General features: G+C 46.6%; 1 protein-coding gene across 2 annotated transcripts in view; it reads left to right on the top strand.

Moving 5' to 3' along the window:
- Positions 1 to 7,100, top strand: part of LOC129838915 (cGMP-inhibited 3',5'-cyclic phosphodiesterase 3A-like) — a 104,660-nt gene extending 97,560 nt beyond the window's left edge. For both annotated transcript variants that reach the window (XM_055906188.1, XM_055906187.1), the window contains 3 exons: positions 252 to 413; positions 5,701 to 5,977; positions 6,522 to 7,100. In XM_055906188.1, coding sequence (XP_055762163.1) covers positions 252 to 413; positions 5,701 to 5,977; positions 6,522 to 6,838 — 756 coding nt within the window. In that variant the 3' untranslated portion in view covers positions 6,839 to 7,100. The remainder of the gene's footprint in view (positions 1 to 251; positions 414 to 5,700; positions 5,978 to 6,521) is intronic.
- Positions 7,101 to 20,849: the final 13,749 nt, after the last annotated feature.

The following is a 20,849-nucleotide window of genomic DNA, read 5'->3' as shown; positions in this document are numbered from 1 at the left end:
GCTTCTCTTTGATGTACAGCGTATCTACAGCTGAATGGACTGACGCGCTCTGTCATTTTCTCTGATGGTTGACAAACTTACAGAATGTCAGGAACAAGCCTGTAGGAGAAGATCTGAGGTTCTTTTACTCAGAACTCTTCCTCTTATGCTCTCCTCGCTTCTCTCTGATAGGTTGAAAGGAGGTAGGGGTAGAGGATGTGAGGACGCGAGGAAAGACATTTGAGATTAATTTAACCCTTGCTTCTCTCCAGGTGGGTGACGATGGCTGCTCGGGCATTGACTGGTCCAATGAGAACGACCGGTTGCTGGTGTGTCAGATGTGCATCAAACTGGCGGACATCAACGGCCCACTGAAACACAAGGAGCTGCATCTACAGTGGACCGAGGGCATCGTCAATGAGTTCTATGAACAAGTGAGATCCAAATCGATCACTAGCCCCTACACCCTCTACACCCTAGCCCCTACACCCTAGCCACTGATTTAGATTTGAAACACAAGGACCTGCATCTACAGTGGACCGAGGGCATCGTCAAATAGGTCTAAAAACAGGTACATCTATTAGGTGTAGGTTTGCCAGAAGATACTGACCCTACTGTTACGCTTGTTTACACAGCTGCACTGGGGTCAGAGTGCAATCATTACATTAAGACATGAGATGTCCGTCAGAAAACATACCTCAATGCAGGAATAGGATATGCCACTGTTCTCCAAATTTTACCTTTATCCACACTGCTCCATCGAGAAGACTGAAATATTGCTAGTTTTCCCAGAAAACTGCCCTTTTCGTCCTCATGCTAGCCAGCAGTAGCCACCGCTAGGGTGACCTGAATTGAATTAAATAAACGTCATTGATCCTCAGTGAGGAAATTAGGTGAATGATGCATCTTGCCATGGAGATCCGACATTTACAAAATGACAATGATAGGTCCGAGGGGGACGCTGCATCATTTGTGGGGGACGACATGCAGTTGCCTTGTTGTTGTTAACTTGTGTACCCCCCCCCCCCCCCCCTTGAAACTGCCTGATCATGAAATGGTCATTACACTACCTTCTGCATAAATAGCTATGACAGACTTGAGAAGACGTAGAGGTGCAATGATGTTTCTCCATCAAATGACATTGACATGTGTTCCACTTGGTACTACAATAGAAAGCAGGCCACTTCATGATTCCACCACGGTACTGCTCAGTGTGAAGTGGTACAGGTGCCTGGAAACAGCCCACTCTCCAGTAACAGTGCTGCTCATTGGTCAGAGACGGACGGGTGCCTATCAACCACACCGCTGATCAGGAAGAGAGACTCTAAGTGGTCAGAGAACGATCAGCGTGTAGGCAGATATATTACAGAAAGGAGGTGATAGGAATCCCGCTGGGCAATGAATGGAGGAACGTATAATGCCCCACCCAGCAGACTGTCGACCAATCGCGTTCACGTTGTCATGCTGTGTCACGTGGTTGCTAAGCTAATCGTCACGCAATCCCTTCTAAATGTCAGGGTATGAGTCGAGAAACCTGCCTATTTTTCTCAAAAGTACCTAATGTCACGATTCCAAAGCTATACGATATTGCAGAGACTAAGTTAATTATCTTACATCTCGGAAAGATTTGTAATGTTGTACCTATTGTTCACGTAATTCATGCATATGTTTGGCTTTTGAACTAGTGCCCAATTGACTCCCATTCACTCCTTGAAGGAGTGCTCTTCTTGTCCCAGAATCGACCAGAATGAACCGTGTGGCCCATTGACGACGCATGGGCAACGTAAACAATGGCCGTTAATACGATTCCCATCAGAATAGGTAGAACCAATGGATACTCCCATTCAAATCAAAGTTCTCTGATGTGAAGTGTGGAATCGTGGCCGTACTGGGTCTACCACTTCTAGAATATTCTATGCCAGCGTTTCCCAGATCTATCCTCAGGTACCCCAAGTCAGTCCATGTATTTGATATATTTCAGAACTGACACTTTGAACTAATGAGGGGCTTGATGATTAGTTGACCATATAGTATGTGGATTGGTTGGGGGGGAACTCAATGAGAGGTTTGAGAAACACCATTCTATTCATTGACCATTGATAGACTGAGAAATAATATGAAATGTAGAACTACTTTTGTTCCTCTGTTTCTTTGTCAGTAATGTCGATGTGACACCCATCAACACACATTCATTGAAGAAGCCATCCTTGTATGCAGGCAATGTACTGCATAATGTACCATCTATTCAAAATTGGGACCTGGCATTGATGGAGAGACGATTAGATTGTCACTTGGAATGGAGAGGGCTGATGTATTGACACAATGTGTCACTCTACAGTGGCAGGAGCACCAAGTGTGTAGGTTATAGTCGGTGCCACTGTGATTGACAGCGCAGTCATCTTGTTTTTGTCTGTCTGTCTCTTCAAAGCCTGATCTCACTCAATGGTGAAACCCAAACCGTCGTTCAAATGTCAAATCTGCTTGCGTCCTCGGAGGGAGAGGGAGGAAGAGAGAGAGAGAGATAAAGGGGAGGGAGGGAGAGATAGAAAGACAGGGAATTAAAAGAGGGAGTTGGAAAGACAGGGAGGAGAGAGAGAGAGAAAGACAGGGAGGAGAAAGAGATGGAAATAGAGGGAGGAGAGAGAGAGAGAGGAAAATAGAGGGAGGAGAGAGAGAGAGGGATGTGAGAGAGAGAGAGAGAGAGAGAGAGAGGAAAATAGAGGGAGGAGAGAGAGAGAGGGAAAGAGGGAGGAGTAAGAGAGGGAGGAGAGAGAAAGAGAGGAAAATAGAGGGAGGAGTAAGAGAGGGAGGAAAATAGAGGGAGGAGGAGAGAGAGAGAGGAAAATAGAGGGAGGAGAAAGAGAGGGAGGAGAGAGAGAGAGGAAAATAGAGGGAGGAGTAAGAGAGGGAGGAGAGAGAGAGAGAGAGAGAGGAGAGAGAGAGGAAGTGTTGTTGTACTGCAGTCTAGCTGATGTACTTGTGTCATCAGTGACAGTCGTCATTCACACAGACAGAGATACAGCAGCAACACATCAGATCACAGTGAACTATGCCTCAAGACATGCACACGAAGAACAAACACACCAGGGTCAGTAGTAGTATACCCAAAATCCTAACGCTGACCATTAACGCAGTAAAAACATCTTAAAGATCTGACCCTGTATCAGTGGTTAAGTTGTAACTTTACCATCTCCTTGACACCTGTCTTTAGAAGACGTTTTGATGGTCCAATACGCCCCTCTACTCTAGAGTAGCACCTCTCTTTCTCTTTTTCCCCTCTCTCTCTCCCTCTTCACTTCAGACACTAATTTCAGTCTACTGCACTGACTGGCAAAAGCTCTGCTGGTTACTATGGCAACACGAGACCTTGCCTGCTGCGGTCCACTTCGAGTGTATAAGCCCCTGACGTCAACAGACACATATATATATGTATCCTGCTATAAATCACTTTACTATACATGCATATACATGATCTTGTCAGTCGGCCAATACTGGACCTATAGATTAACTTGTAGGCTTCCTCTAGCTAGATAGATGTGTGCCTTTTGCTGTTTATGTTCTTGACCCAGTTTGAAGCTTTGATTATTCAGTAGTTAATCCCACAGGCTCTGAGTGCTGGTGGTTGCTGTTGGTGTACCACTTAGAGACTGAGACTGGCTGGTGAACAAAATGAGAGAGATACAAATGTTGATATGTTTTCTACCATCAGTTGGAATGCAGTTGAATGTGGTTTTACATCATTTCTGACGGTCATTTTTCTCTCTGTGTATTAGTACCTCAGCTGTGACTCCCTCAGTGCATTTGATTCCAATTTCCCTCATATCATTGGCTGGTTGATTGATTGACTGACTTTCCTCAGATAGTGTCAAATGGTAATTCATATTATATTTGCATTAGTCATTCAGCAGAAGTGCTTACCCAAAGCGACTTAGTTAGTGCACTGCATTTATTTTAAGATAGCTAGGTGAGAAAACCATACAGTTGAAGTTGGAAATGTAAGTTAACATACACCTTAGCCAAATACATTTAATATCAGTTTTTCACAATTCCTGACATTTCATCCTAGTAAAAATCCTCTGTCTTAGTTCAGTTAGGATCACCACTTTCATTGGTAGCATTGTCTTTAAATTGTTTAACTTGGGTCAAACGTTTCGGGTAGCATTCCACAACCTTCCCACAATGTGTTGAGTGAATTTTGGCCCATTCCTCCTGACAGAGCTGGTGTAACTGAGTCAGGTTTGTAGGCCTCCTAGCTCGCACACACTTTTCAGTTCGGCCGACAAATGTTCTACAGGATTGAAGTCAGGGCTATGTGACGGCCACTCCAATACCTTAACTTTGTTGTACTTAAGCCATTTGCCACAACTTTGGAAGTATGCTTGGGGTCATTGTCCATTTGGAAGACCCATTTGCGACCAAGGTTTAACTTCCGGACTGATGTCTTGAGATGTTGCTTTAATATATCCACATAATTTTTCTTCCTCATGATGCCATCTATTTTGTGAAGTGCACCAGTCCCTACTGCAGAAAAGCACCCCCACAACATGATGCTGCCACCCCCGTGCTTCACGGTTGGGATGGTGTTCTTCGGCTTGCAAGCCTCCCCCTTTTTCCTCCAAACATAACGATGGTAATTATTGCCAAACAGTTCTATTTTTGTTTCATCAGACCAGAGAACATTTCTCCAAAAAGTACGATCTTTGTCCCCATGTGCAGTTGCAAACCGTAGTCTGGCTTTTTTATGGCGGTTTTGGAGCAGTGGCTTCTTCGTTGCTGAGCAGCATTTCAGGTTATGTCGATATAGGACTCGTTTTACTGTGGATATAGATGCTTTTGTACCCGTTTCCTCCAGCATCTTCACAAGGTCCTTTGCTGTTGTTCTGGGATTGATTTGCACTTTTCGCACCAAAGTACATTCATCTCTAGGAGACAGAACGCATCTCCTTCCTGAACGGTATGACGGCTGCGTGGTCCCTTGGTGTTTATACTTGCGTACTATTGTTTGTACAGATGAACGTGGTACGTTCAGGCGTTTGGAAATTGCTCCCAAGGATGAACCAGACTGGTGGAGGTCTACCATTTTTTTCTGAGGTCTTGGCTGATTTCTTTTGATTTCCCCATGATGTCAAGCAAAGAGGCACTGAGTTTGAAGGCAGGCCTTGAAATACCTCCACAGGTACACCTCCAATTGACTCAAATTATGTTAATTAGCCTATCAGAAGCTTCTAAAGCCATGACATGATTTTCTGGAGTTTTCCAAGCTGTTTAAAGTCACAGTCAACTTAGTGTATGTAAACGTCTGACCCACTGGAATTGTGATACAATGAAATAATCTGTCTGTAAACAATTGTTGGAAAAATGACTTGTGTCATGCACAAAGTAGATGTCCTAACCGACTTGCCAAAACTATAGTTTGTTAACAAGAAATGTGTGGAGTGGTTGAAAAACAAGTTTTAATGACTCCAACCTAAGTGTATGTAAACTTCCGACTCAACTGTATATCACAGTCATTGTAAGTACATTTCTTCTCAGTAAAGTAGCTATCAGCAAAGTCAGTAGTAGTATGAAAAGACACGCACATGTGTTTAATAAAGGCAAGTTTTTTGGGGGGGGGGAGGGGGGGTGCTGTGGGATTAATCAAATTACTTTGTGAAGAGGTGGGTTTTCAGACGCTTATATCTAACATTCTGCCATGTTTACCCATACTGCACCACTCCTCAGGGCGATGAGGAGTCGAGTCTGGGCCTTCCCATCAGCCCCTTCATGGACCGCTCTGCGCCACAGCTCGCCAAGCTCCAGGAGTCCTTCATCACGCACATCGTGGGTCCGCTCTGTTCCTCCTACGACTCCGCCGCCCTCATGCCGGGGAACTGGGTCGACCCCGCCGACGCACAGAGGAAGGAGGGAGAGGAGGAAGAGGAGGTGGGGGAACGAGAGACAGAGGAGGAAGAGGAGGATACAACAGAGGAGGATGTGTCGACTAGCTCTGAGAGTTCCCGTAAGAGCATGTTGACGTTCATGTTGAACTTCTTTGAGTTGAAAGAAGTTAGTTAACAGGAACCTATTGAAATCAAAGCTCAGCTTGAAATGGCCCAGGTATTGAGTTGTTGACATAGTGCCGATTGATAATACATGTAGTGGATTTAAGCAATAAGGCGGCCCAAGGTGGTGTGGTATATTGGCATGACGCATAGCGGATTGCCTGGATACAGCCCTTAGCCATTGTATATTGGCAATATACCACAAACCCCTGTGGTGCCTTAATGCTATTATACACTGGTCACCAACATTAACATTAGAACAGTAAACAAGTAAACCAAAGTCATCCAATAAGCATCCAGGCTTATAATTAGTAGTAGATACAGAAACCTCATATACATGAGACTACCTGGTCTGCCTTAAGGGTATTTGGTCTGCCCAGGTTATCAGACCCTGCTTTGTAACCCCTGTCCAGAGGTTGTACGATAAGGGTTTGCATGTACAGTATAAGGGGACAGATATGTCGTAGGTTTTGTTCTGAGGAATTGTTTTCTTCCCTATAGAGAAGCACGTGGTGAAGCTTAAGGAGAGCAGGAGGAGAGTGTTCTGTCCCATCACTCAGCACCTCCTGGACAACCACGAAATGTGGAAGAGAGTCATCGCCTCGGAAGCCCAGGACACGCCGGACAGAGAGGCGCCTAACTGCCTCAGCAACCCCGCAGAGCCAATCACAGCCATCCACGAGGAGGAGGAGCCAGCCAGCAAGGAGGAGCCAATAGATGGCCATGGAGAGGAGACGGAAGGGGAAGAGACGGGGCTTGCGGAGGAAGTGGCCGAGCAATCAGAGACTGCGGAGAAAAGGGAGGAGGAGCTGGAGTGAGAGGATTATCTTTGACCCATGAAGATCAGGAAACGGAACATTTATCCAAACTCATACCCTCTCCCAACTAGACTTTCTGACTCATGTCAGAAATTATACCCTATTCCCCATGTAGTGCAGTAGCTGGCCAAAAAATAGTGCACTATACAGGGATTGGGGTGCTGTTTGAGACGCAGCCCCTGATATTTGGTTGCCAGCAAATCACTTAGACACAACACTGTAGAAGTTTGGAGTAACATGTGCCTAACGAAAACAGGGTGGAGGGAGGGAGGGAGGGCAAGCTGAGGATGAGGGAGGGGTGGGATTTGTTTTACACGCGTATTATATTGGATCAGGTTTCCACACCGCAATACGGACCCACAGAACACTGACCCCACTGCCAGCCTCAAGACACAGCCGGCCATACTAGTGGTCTGCATCCACCTGTCCGCCCCCACAGAACCAAGGTGTACAAAGTGGACGGTACTGAATAGACAATACAAACACTAGCTCCTGAGGACAATGAGATGAAAGTGCGGGAAAAAGCTGTGTCCGCTCTGTGTTGGTTCTCAGGGAGCGAGGAGAGGACTGAGGACTGGGGAGAGGAGGGTCAGTGTTGATACAGAGTGTGCTCACACACACGCATGGAGGCAAACACACACTCACACACACACAAACCCATCAGAAGATTTGCTAGCTACCCCAGGAAGAGGGAATGGGAAGTCTAACATAGAACCCTGTAGCTCTGAAAAAGCTTTATATTCACTCAAGGAAAAAATCCACAGCACAGTGTTTCTTCACATTCTTCATCTCTCTAATTGTTCCAAATATACCATGTTTTCTCTCTTTCTTTCTTTCACTCACTCCACTTTTGTGTCAGTCATTCAGGCTCTTTTTTTCCTCTCACTCCTACGCAGTTCCACAGGACTCAGGAACACTGACACGCCCCACTGGGCACAGACTGGTTGAATCAATGTTGTTTCCACGTCGTTTCAATGAAATTACGTTGAGCCACAGTGAAATTGGCATCGAATTGACATCTGCCCAATGGGACCCAACGCAGACCCCTCATCACAGTGTCCTTTGTCATTGTTACTTCAACCAACACAAGTGATTGTTCTTTCATTTGTGTTATTGATTTGTGGTTATACTTTCTTATTTTTTTCAGCTGTAAGATTTTCTCTCTCAGTGGCGTTTGTGTTTGGTAACTATGGTGTGGGCCTTTCTTATTTTACGTACCCTGTATCTTGATTATCTGCACACTACAAAGGGAATCACGTTGAATCTGAATCACACGGTTTCTTATAGAGTTAGACCTTTCTTTTATTCAGAAGCCTAGTTAACTATCCCAATGTAAGATGCTTTTATAAGTGAAGAATTTCTCTCTTCATAGCCTTTTGACCCAGTAGATGAGTACGTGTACCACCTCGCTAGGGAAGAAGCATTCATATTCAGATTCATCTGTGGATGTCAATCTGACCATAACACTGAAAAAGAGATTCACCTTTTTGAAAGGTTCTCTACGGCCATCTTCATTGATAAACTCTTTCATAGAACTCTCTCGTAGAACTCTTTTGACGGTACACTGACCTCGAGCCTGTATTTCAGTCCTCTCTCACAATGGGATCTACCACCCAATACCCTGGCAGGAAGTTCAGCCAAGAGAGCCATTGTCGAAAGTACACCGATTCTCTTTCAGTCTCTTGAGCGAGCATCATTCCCCATAGAGTGAGCTGCCTCACTCAGTTCCTTCAAAGAACCAAGGTTACAGTTGTAACCAGGCATTTTCTATTTAACTCTGGGAAATCATCTATTTCTCCAACAGGCTGAAATGATAACAGATAACAGACCTTGGGCTCCAATAGCTTTCAGCAAGTCAAGTGATCAAATAAAGTTGCTGAGTGAGCCTTGGAAAGCCTTAAAGGAGATGTGGAGGAGCCCAGAGGTTCAACCAAGAGAACACGGTTACAGATATACTCCACATACCCTCAGAGAGACTGCTCTATAGAACATGGTGAATCACGTGTGGGGCTGAATGCAAAACTAAAGTATGAAGAAAGATAATGCGGTAAAAATATCCATGCCAAGGAAGAGATATGTCTTCTTAGTGTGTGTTTGCTGACTCCCTCAAAGAAGTGATGTATTTATTAACTTTCTGATAGTTTCAACATTTCAGCCATAGGTCTAACTGGTTCAACCAGGAACCTGTCGAAGAAGGCCAATATGGTTGAACTGTAAGCTACCCCATTGTAGCTATAACATGATACATCTACAGTACCTGCAGCTATCCCATCTCTCCCTATCCATCCAGCTCCTAGCCCAGGGCAGCTCCCATGACATGACCAGGCAGATGAGGCCTAAGCATGTGTACGTCCCAAATGGCACCCTATTCCCTACATAGTGCACCACAGTTCAAAAGTAGTGCAGTAAATAGGGGGGAAAGGGTGCTATTTGGGACACAGCCCAGGTGGACTAGCCAGCCAGCCTGAACCAGGCAGCATGCTGCAGTCAACAAATGGACCAGTGCTGGGCTCCTTGTGGCTGTCCATAGCTCCATAGCTCCATTTGATGTCCAGAGAGAGAGACGAATTGGTGGTGACAGAAGGATGAGAGGGAAAGGGAGAGGATAGAGGGGAGAGGATATGAGAGAGAGAAGCGGATAAGAGAGAATGGTATGGGAGAAGGAAGGGGGTGGGAGAGGAAGGGCGATGAAGACGGGAGGAAGAGAAGAAGACGGGAGGAAGAGAAGCGTTTGGGGGTTCTGAGGTTGGTCAGTCTCTTTTTTGTTCACTGATGGTCTCTGTGAAAACGTCACTTTGAATGAGGAGCCAATTAAAATGTCTGTCTGTCCGTCCATCTGCCTGTCTGGTTCTCCTTGAAGATTTTACCCTTGACAGCTTGTTGTGAAACGTTCACATTATCAGGAAAAAGTATTTGTAGGATGACAATGTTTAAAGCAATACTGACACTTATTCTGTATCTGGCGCGTTTGAGTTGCACTTCGTGACCTGCAAAGTCAAGGGAAACCTTGTCTTATGTAACATTGCAACTTGGGTTTATGTACCGAAGTACCAAATGCTTGAATTTTATCCAAATCATGTGCCTCTCTCTCTCTCTGTACTAACTGACCCTCTTTCACTCCCTTTCCTCTCTCTCTCTCTCTCGTTGTGTGATCTGTTATGGGTCATTATCTAACAGTGGCATTTAGTGTTGTAGCTGACATAACATCTTGTGATGGGCTAGGGGCCAGGTGGTTGCGTGAATCGTTATAATAGTTATTGGCCCATATTAAACGATACAGAGAAGAGGAATCAGACATTCCTAGTCAACCCCTGACCCATACATCTGCTGAGTCACTGCCTCATCTGAATAAGGCCTTTCACAATTTCAGTGCGTGGCCTAGGGGGAACTGAACAGTAACAGACCCAATGGAGTGAATGCAAAAGCAATATTCGCAGCCTATGATGACCTGTGTGCATGCGTGGTTGCGTACGTGTTCTACGGTAGCATTTGTTCAAGGGGTATTGTGAATGTGATTTGGTGGCCAACATTAATAAGCTACTATGGTAGGACAGCACTATATTGCTCTTCCTAATATGTATGCGTAGCCCATCTCTAATTCCTAGATGTGACCACACTTCCCACTGTATCTGTTCAAGTCCGACAACACCTAAACCAATGAGTTCCGTCACCTACAGGGATTTCAGATAGCTTTTGGAGTGGTATATTTCAATGTGGATTTCTAGAAAAATCAGTTTCTCCACTGCTTGGTTTCCATGCAGACTACCACAGGTGGAGGCGGATGGGAGATGGAGAGAGACAAGAGTCCGGAATTGTACGCTATTCCTTAGTTGAGCTGTGGACAAAAGGAGTGCACATGGTGGGAAATAGGGTGAGGGCCTTTCAGATGCTGGGTCTTGGAACAATGATTAATTCTTTACACTTTGTCCTCTACCTCTCTCCTTCTCGTCTACTGTTGCAAATCAAATCAAATTCTATTTGTCACATGCGCTGAATACCACAGGTGTGACCTTACAGAAAAATACTTACCTACAAGCCCTTCACCAGCAATGCAGTTTTGAGAAAATACCCCCCAAAAAAGTAAGAGATAACAAAAACAAATAATTAAAGAGCAGCAGTAAATAACAATAGCGGGGCTATATACAGGGGGTCCTGGTACAGAGTCAATGTGCAGGGGCACCGGTGTCGAGATAATATGTACATGTAGGTAGAATTATTAACGTGGCTATGCAGAGATAATAACAGAGAGTAGCAGCAGCGTAGAATGGGGGGGGGGGGGGGGCAATGCAAATAGTCTGGGTAGCCATTTGATTAGTTGTTCAGAAGTCTTATGGCTTTGGGGTAAAAGCCTCTTGAACCTAGACTTGGCGCTCCGGTACCGTTTGCCGTGCGGTAGCAGAGAAAACAGTCTATGACTACGGTGGCTGGAGTCTTTGACAATTTTCAGGGCCTTTCTCTGACACATCCTGGTATAGAGGTCCTGGATGGCAGGAAGCTTGGCCCCGGTGATGTACTGGGCCGTACGTACTACACTCTGTAGTACCTTGCGGTTGGAGGCCGAGCAGTTGCCATACCAGGCAGTGACGCAACCCGTCTGGATGCTCTCGATGGTGCAGCTGTAAAACCATTCTTATCGACAGCCCTGTCGATGAGAATGAGGGCGTGCTCGATCCTCCTTTTCCTGTAGTCCACAATCATCTCCTTTGTCTTTATCAGGTTCAGGGAGAGGTTGTTGTCCTTGTACCACACGGTCAGGTCTCTGACCTCCTCCCTATAGGCTGTCTCATCGTTGTCGGTTGATCAGGCCTACCACTGTTGTGTCGTCAGCAAACTTATTGATGGTGTTGGAGTCGTGCCTGGCCGTGCAGTCATGAGTGAACAGGGAGTACAGGAGGGGACTGAGCACACACCCCTGAGGGACCCCTGTGTTGAGGATCAGCATGGCGGATGTATTATTACCTACCCTTACCTACACCTGGGGGCGGCCCGTCAGGAAGTCCAGGATCCAGTTGCAGAGGGAGGTGTTTAGTCCCAGGGTCCTTAGCTTAGTGATGAGCTTTGGGGGCACTATGGTGTTGAACGCTGAGCTGTAGTCAGTAAATAGCATTCTCACATAGGTGTTCCAATGCTAGCTTCTCACTGCATGCTAGCATTCTCACATAGGTGTTCCAATGCTAGCTTCTCACTGCATTCTCTCTGTATCGGTAAACACAGGATTGATATGACCCTTGGCAACAGCACTGTGCGTCCCTGACACATGGATACAGTGCAGTGAGGCAGCGGGAGAGGGGAGGGAGGGACAGCAGCAGAATAAAGAGGGATGAGAGAGGGATGTTGTGTGTCATACCGGATAATTGGTTTGTCTTTAAGTGACACTCGCTGTGTCTCAAATGGCACCCTGTGTGTGTGCGTGTGCGTGTGCGTGTGCGTGTGTGTGTGTGTCAGCATGGTCTGACAGTCCTCTGAGCGCCTAAAGAGAAAAACCCTCCAAATGTTTGTCCTCCAGAACATTTCTTCCTTCTTCATGTCTCTTTTTTTCATCCCTCTATTTCTACATGCATTTTGTTCAAAACACACCCAGGATTTATATTTTAAACGTATGTTTCCATTGAGTTGTTTTGATCACATTTCACATTTCCGTAAAGGTTAGTTATGTGGGGATTTTTGTTTTGTGGTATAATCGAAAGGCTGTGTTTATTCATAACATGCAAAGGTCAGCTATGTAACTGGTATGTGAGGGAGATTATACAGTATGTGTCACGGTTATATGCATGTGAGAACACAGTTATTCATGTGACTACCAATCAGATGAGAGGTTAGCTCTGTTTGCTCCTATTCCATCTGTCTGTGCTGGGGGAAGCTCACACGCGCATACACTCATACACACACACCAACTGTAGACTGCCTCGTGCAATTACAAAGTCATGTGCAATTGTCTAGGGGAGCTCACTTGCACGCAATTCCAAAGTGTGTCATAATACATCCTATTCAGAACAGAACCTTAGATTAAGAATAACATCTTGGCATTTGACAAGGACGTGATAGTGGTCACATGCTCTTGTTGACACATTTCTTTCAGAGTACTACTATTGCCATAATTCTACCCAATCAGTGGGCAGCAGCAACTCTACAATAGGAACCAGACATGGACAATAGGGCATTGAAAGCATTTCACCCCTGTGGTTTAAACAACAACAGGCACAGTTTGAAGCTCAACATCCTTCCTCAGACTTTGCTTCATGTTTTAACTCTGTCCTGTGTGATATTTTTTAGGCTATTGCCAGGTCTGTGCCATTCATTCTGTCTGCATCCTAAATGACTCACTATTGACCAGGTCCCATATGGCTCTGGTCAAAGGTAATGCACTATACAGTATAGCGAATTGGGTGCCATTGGGAACGAACAATATGTCTCTCTCTTTGTGGGAATATGTTTGATCACGTTAGCCACAACGAGAACCAAACAAGCTTTACATCTTCTTAAACGAGACACGAGACTTGTTTTATATATTTATCTATAGCCGGCACTTCACAAACTGAATAATTATTAATGTTTCTTCTCTCTTGTATCTTGCACTTAACACATGTAGCAATACCTATAGGATGGGGAAAACAGACGTGTGATACACCAGTATTTGTGAAGTATTTCATTTTATTACTGGTTTATTGTTCCATTTTGTACAAAATATATGCTGTACAGATATAACAAATTAAAACGACAACAAAAGTCTTTTAGATAAACTATTTATTTTTACTGTTTTTGTAATTTAGACACTATACTGTAGCTTCGTTTTGGCCAGAATTACTGAAAGTGCCTCTTGGTATAATGTATTACAAAGTAAATATACAGTATATTGAGATTATTAGAAATTGTCACTAGCTGAACAATGTGGATGTTGTAATGTGAATACTGAATAACATGAGTTAAATGCTGTGGTATTCGTATGTTTGTTCTCTTTGCCTCGACTTGCATTTACTTTCTTCATCCTCATTTTCTATTTCATATGGGGAAAACATATAACTATGTGTCAGAGCCGTGTGTATAGGTGGCAGGGAAGTCAGGCGCAGGAGAGTTAAACTGAGTGTAATGGAGACTTTTAATAAATGTCCATTTAACAATGCTCCAAACACGAAAAATGTACATACGTAAAAAATAAACATGTGTACGAGGATCCGTCGCGCACCTATACATCAATAAACAACAATTGACATAAAACAATCCCTGACAAAGACATGAGGGGAAACAGAGGGTTAAATACACAAGAGGTAATGGATGGGATTGAAAACAGGTGTGTGGGAAGACAAGACAAAAGCAATGGAAAATGAAAAATGGATCGATGATGGCTAGAAGACCGGTGACGTCGACCGCCGAACACCGCCCGAACAAGGAGAGGCAACGACTTCGTTAGAAGTCGTGACAGTACCCCCCCCTGACGCGCGGCTCCAGCAGCGCGTCGACACCGGCCTCGGGGACGACCCGGAGGGCGAGGTGCAGGGCAATCCGGATGGAGGCGGTGGAATTCTTTTAACATGGAAGGATCTAAAACGTCCTCCACCGGAACCCAGCATCTCTCCTCCGGCCCGTACCCCTCCCAGTCCACGAGGTACTGAAGGTCCCTCGCCCGACGTCTCGAATCCAAAATGGATCGAACAGAGTACGCCTGGACCCCCTCAATGTCAAGAGGAGGCGGAGGAACTTCACGCACTTCAACCTCCTGGAGCGGGCCAGCCACCACCGGCCTGAGGAGAGACACATGGAACGAGGGGTTAATACGGTAATTAGTGGGCAGTTGTAACCTATAACATACCTCGTTCACTCTCCTCAGGACTTTAAACGGCCCAACAAACCGCGGACCCAGCTTCCGGCAGAGCAGGCGGAGGGGCAGGTTTCGGGTCGAGAGCCAGACCCTGTCCCCTGGTGCGAACACCGGGGCCTCACTGCGGCGACGGTCTGCGCCAATTTTCTGGCGCCTTATGGCGCGCTGAAGGTGGACGTGGGCTGCCTCCCAGGTTTCCTCAGCGCGCCGAAACCAATTGTCCACCGCAGGAGCCTCGGTCTGGCTCTGATGCCAAGGAGCCAGAACCGGCTGATACCCTAATACACATTGAAAAGGAGTGAGGTTAGTGGAAGAGTGACGTAGCGAGTTCTGGGCCATCTCTGCCCAGGGCACGACCTTCGCCCACTCCCCTGGCCGGTCCTGGCAATAGGACCGCAAAAACCTGCCCACATCCTGGTTAACTCTCTCCACCTGCCCATTACTCTCGGGGTGAAAACCTGAGGTAAGACTAACCGAGATCCCCAGACGTTCCATGAACGCCTTCCAGACCCTTGATGTGAACTGGGGACCCCGATCAGACACTATATCCTCAGGCACCCCATAGTGCCGGAAAACGTGTGTAAACAGGGCCTCTGCAGTTTGTAAGGCCGTTGGGAGACCGGGCAACGGGAGGAGACGACAGGACTTCGAAAACCGATCCACAACGACCAGGATCGTGGTGTAACCCTGTGAAGGTGGAAGATCAGTCAAAAAATCCACCGACAGGTGCGACCATGGCCGTTGAGGAACAGGTAAAGGTTGAAGCTTACCTCTGGGCAGGTGTCTAGGAGCCTTGCACTGGGCGCACACCGAGCAGGAGGAAACATAAATCCTCACGTCCTTGGCTAAAGTGGGCCACCAGTACCTCCCATCAAGACAGCGCATCGTCCGACCTATCCCAGGATGACCAGAGGAGGGTGACGTGTGAGCCCAATAGATCAATCGGTCGCGGACAGCAGACGGAACGTACAGACGACCAGCTGGACACTCAGGAGGAGAGGGCTCTGCACGTGACGCCCGCTCAATGTCCGCGTCCAGCTCCCACACTACTGGCGCCACCAAACACGAAGCTGGGAGTATGGGAGTGGGATCCATGGACCGCTCCTCTGTGTCATACAGTCGAGACAATGCGTCTGCCTTGACGTTCTGGGAGCCTGGTCTGTAAGTAAGGGTAAACACAAAACGAGTGAAAAACATGGCCCACCTTGCCTGACGAGGATTCAGTCTTTTCGCCTGCCGGATGTACTCCAGATTGCGGTAGTCAGTCCAGATGAGAAAAGGGTGTTTAGCCCCCTCAAGCCACGCCTTCAAGGCCTGTACGACAGCTAACAGCTCCCGGTCCCCCACATCATAGTTTCGCTCCGCCGAGCTGAGCTTCTTCGAAAAGAAAGCACAGGGGCGAAGCTTCAGTGGCACACCCGAACGCTGAGAGAGCACTGCTCCTATCCCAGCTTCGGATGCGTCCACCTCCACTATGAATGGCAAAGAGGGATCCGGATGAGCCAACACAGGCACCGAGGTAAACAGAGTCTTCAGGTGTCCAAAAGCCCTGTTCGCCTCAGGCGACCACTGCAAGCGCGCCGGGCCCCCCTTTAGCAGTGAAGTAATGGGAGCAGCCACCTGACCAAAACCCCGGATAAATCTCCGGTAGTAATTGGCAAACCCTAAAAAACGCTGCACCTCCTTTACCGTGGTTGGAGTCGGCCAATTACGAACGGCTGTAATGCGGTCGCTCTCCATTTCCACTCCTGAAGTGGAAATCCGATGCCCTAGGAAGGAGATGGATTGTTGGAAGAACAAGCATTTCTCAGCCTTGACATATAAATCATGCTCCAACAGGCGACCAAGCACCCTGCGCACCAGGGACACATGCTCGGCGCATGTAGCGGAGTATATCAGAATATCATCGATATACACCACTACACCCTGCCCATGCAGGTCCCTAAAGATCTCATCTACAAATGATTGGAAGACTGATGGAGCATTCATCAACCCATATGGCATGACAAGGTACACATAATGACCTGAGGTGGTGCTAAATGCTGTCTTCCACTCATCACCCTTCCGAATACGCACCAGATTGTACGCACTCCTGAGATCCAATTTTGTGAAGAAGCGTGCCCCGTTCATTAACTCAATAACTGTATTTATCAGAGGTAACGGGTAACTATATTTCACCGTGATTTTATTGAGATCTCGATAATCAATGCACGGGCGTAAACCGCCATCCTTCTTCTTCACAAAAAAGAAACTCGAAGAGGCTGGTGAAATGGATCGCTGAATGAACCCCTGACGCAGGGATTCAGAGATATATGTATCCATAGCCACCGTCTCCGCTTGCGACAGGGGATACACGTGACTCCTGGGATATGCAGCGTCTACCAGGAGATCTATCGCACAATCCCCCCCGTCGATGGGGTGGTAATTGAGTCGCCTTCTTTTTACAGAAGGCGAGAGCCAAATCGGCATATTCAGGGGGAATGCGCACGGTGGAGACCTGGTCTGGACTTTCCACCGTAGTAGCACCAACAGAAACCCCTAAACACCTACCTGAGCACTCTCGCGACCACCCTGTGAGAGCCCTCTGTTGCCAAGAAACAGTGGGGTTATGACAAGTTAACCAAGGTAGGCCTAGCACCACAGAATACGCAGGAGAATCAATAAGGAAAAGACTAATCTTCTCCTTGTGACCCTCCTGCATTATCATACACAAAGGTGCGGTGACCTCCCTGATAAACCCTGAACCTAATGGTCGACTATCTAAGGCATGAATAGGGAAAGGCATATCCACAGAAACAATAGGGATCCCTAAACTATGAGCTAAATCTTTATTAATGAAATTCCCAGCTGCGCCTGAATCTACTAGCGCCTTATACTGGGAATGCAGGGAAAAATCCGGAAAAGTGACAGAGACAAACATTAGTGTGACAGAGGGCTCTGGATGAGAATGGTGCCTACTCACCTGGGGTGATGCCAGAGTGCCCTGCCTGCCTTCTCTATTCCCAGAGGAACCAACCCGGCACCGACCAGCAGTGTGATCTCTGCGACCATAGATGGTGCTCGAGCGGGAACCCCCTCCGGTCTCCCTGCGCACCATCCCTCCCAATTCCATAGGTTCGGGAGAGAGGGTGCGGGAGGATGGAACAACCAGACCCCGATCTAGACGTCCACGAGTAGCCAGCATGTTGTCCAGCCTGATGGACATGTCCACGAGCTGATCGAAGTTGAGGGTGGTGTCTCTACAGGCCAGCTCCCGACGGACGTCCTCGCGTAGACTACAACGGTAATGGTCGATCAGGGCCCTGTCGCTGCATCCAGCGCCGGCAGCCAAGGTCCTAAACTCCAAGGCGAACTCCTGTGCACTCCTCTTCTCCTGCCTCAGATGATAGAGGAGCTCACCCGCCGCTCTGCCTTCGGATGGGTGGTCGAATACCTTCCGGAAATGGCGGATGAACTCCTCAAAATGGTCCAACGCCGCATACTCCTCTCTACGCACAGTGCTGGCCCACTCCAGGGCTTTCCCGGTGAGGCATGAGATGATGGCGTAACTCTTCTCACGGTCAGATGGTACTGGAGAGACCGTGGCCAGATATAAGTTCAGTTTTAGGAGAAAGCCCTGGCAGCTGGCAGTATCTCCATTGTATCCCGTGGGTAGGGATAAATGGATCTTGTTATCTTCAGGAGGAGGAAAAGCGTTCGACGGAAATACCGGTTGTGGTGGTAGAGGCGCTGGAAAAACTCCCTGTCTCTCCAAGCGATCCATATTCTGGACAATGCGATCCATGGCAGCGCTCAGACTGTCAATCTCCTCCGCTTGATCCATAACGCGTTCCTCTAGCTCCATAAACGAAGTGTCTCGTCCTGCTGACTTCATAGCATCGAAGGGTCAGGGATTCTGTCAGAGCCGTGTGTATAGGTGGCAGGGAAGTCAGGCGCAGGAGAGTTAAACTGAGTGTAATGGAGACTTTTAATAAATGTCCATTTAACAATGCTCCAAACACGAAAAATGTACATACGTAAAAAATAAACATGGGTACGAGGACCCGTCGCGCACCTATACATCAATAAACAACAATTGACATAAAACAATCCCTGACAAAGACATGAGGGGAAACAGAGGGTTAAATACACAAGAGGTAATGGATGGGATTGAAAACAGGTGTGTGGGAAGACAAGACAAAAGCAATGGAAATTGAAAAATGGATCAATGATGGCTAGAAGACCGGTGACGTCGACCGCCGAACACCGCCCGAACAAGGAGAGGCAACGACTTCGGCAGAAGTCGTGACACCATGTCAACATGAAGTATGCAAATGCATTTCAACTTCTCAGGTACGTCCTCAAGGTTGCTGAAACATTCCGTATTTGATTTGATGTATGCCTACCCGATAAGCCAACAGTCATAGTTGACTAGGTAACATCATTGCGTACGAGAAAGATCCCACTCTTTTCAAACCCTGTTATAAAATGTTACTGAGATGTTAACAGTAGTGACGTGTCAGTATGGAGGGATTAAAAGAGAGAAAAAAAGATTGCTATGTTACGAGATTATAACTCATTAGTTGAGGATTTGTCTTAAAACATAGCTTTATACTCTGACAGCCGGGGTTTAACACTGTTTCTATACCAGATTAGCCACCGTCCACCAGACCTACCTGGGTTCCAACAGTATTGGTTTTCTGTCAAGTACTTTTTTGAGCGCTGGATTGAGTGTGCCTGGAGTGCGAGATGCCACATGGGTGGGTTTGCACTTTTGAGACGATTTCATTGGCTCCATTGCGTCACGCAAGCTCAATCAAACTGAGCTGATGTATTTGAAAGAGAACAGACGTCATTTGAACCCAGCCCAACACACTGGTCTCTGTCTTTTGATCCTGAGACCTGAGCTACGTGGAGGTGCAGGTAATTAACATCTACGTCTCACTTCCACCATAGAGATCAGCCAGCCATGGGTTGAACCCTGACCTGTAACCCCTTCGCTTCCTCATTCACTCATCTAAAATAATGGTGATGTGGCAGTTCCTAAGGCTGTTGTGTTGTTTCGACTCAAAGACAAAGGGATCGAGGCAGCACTTAACATCAAGTTACCCTCACATGTTCAGTTCCAGCCAAAAGTTTGGACACACCTACTCATTCCAGGGTTTTTCTTTATTTTTACTATTCTCTACATTGTAGAATAATAGTGAAGACATCACAGCTATGAAATAACACATATGGAATCATGTAGTAACCAAAAAAGTGTTAAACAAATCAAAATATATTTGAGATGTTTCAAAGTAGCCACCCTTTGCCTTGACGACAGCTTTGCACACTCTTGGCATTCTCTACCAGCTTCACCTGGAATGCTTTTCCAACAGTCTTGAAGGACTTCCCACATATGTTGAGCACTTGTTGGCAGCTTTTACTTCACTCTGCGGTCAAACTCATCCCAAACCATCTCAATTGGGTTGAGGTCGGGTGATTGTAGAGGCAAGATCATCTGATGCAGCACTCCATCACTCTCCTGCTTGGTCAAATAGCCCTTACACAGCCCGGAGATGTGTTGGGTCATTGTCCTGTTGAAAAACGAATGATAGTCCCACTAAGTGCAAACCAGGGATGGTATATCGCTGCAGAATGCTGTGGTAGCCATGCTGGTTAAGTGTGCCTTGAATTCTAAATAAATCACTGACAGTGTCACCAGAAAGCACCATCACACTTCCTCGTCCATGCTTCACGGTGGGAACTACACATGCGGAGATCATCTGTTCACCTACTCTGCGTCTCACAAAGACACGACTGTTGGAACCAAAAATCTCAAATTTGGACTCATCAGACCGAAGGACAGTCTAATGTCCATTGCTCGTGTTTCTTGGCCCAAGCAAGTCTTAATTTATTTGTCCTTTAGTAGTGGTTTCTTTGCAGCAATTCGACCATGAAGGCCTGATTCACGCAGTCTCCTCTAAACAGCTGATGTTGAGATGTGTCTGTTACTTGAACTCTGTAAAGCATTTATTTGGGCTGCAATTTTTGAGGCTGGTAACTCTGGGTCTTCCTTTCCTGTGGCGGTCCTCATGAGAGCCAGTTTCATCATAGTGCTTGATGATTTTTACGACTGCACTTGAAGAAAGTTCTTGACATTTTCCGGATTGACTGACCGTCATGTCTTATAGTAATGATGGACTGTCGTTTCTCTTCCCTTTTTTGAGCTATCCT

The sequence above is a fragment of the Salvelinus fontinalis genome, chromosome 39 (genome assembly GCF_029448725.1).
Source record: "Salvelinus fontinalis isolate EN_2023a chromosome 39, ASM2944872v1, whole genome shotgun sequence".
NCBI lineage: Eukaryota > Metazoa > Chordata > Actinopteri > Salmoniformes > Salmonidae > Salvelinus > Salvelinus fontinalis.
The sequence above is the reverse complement of the archived record's forward strand: the minus strand, read 5'-3'. Positions and strand labels throughout refer to the sequence as shown.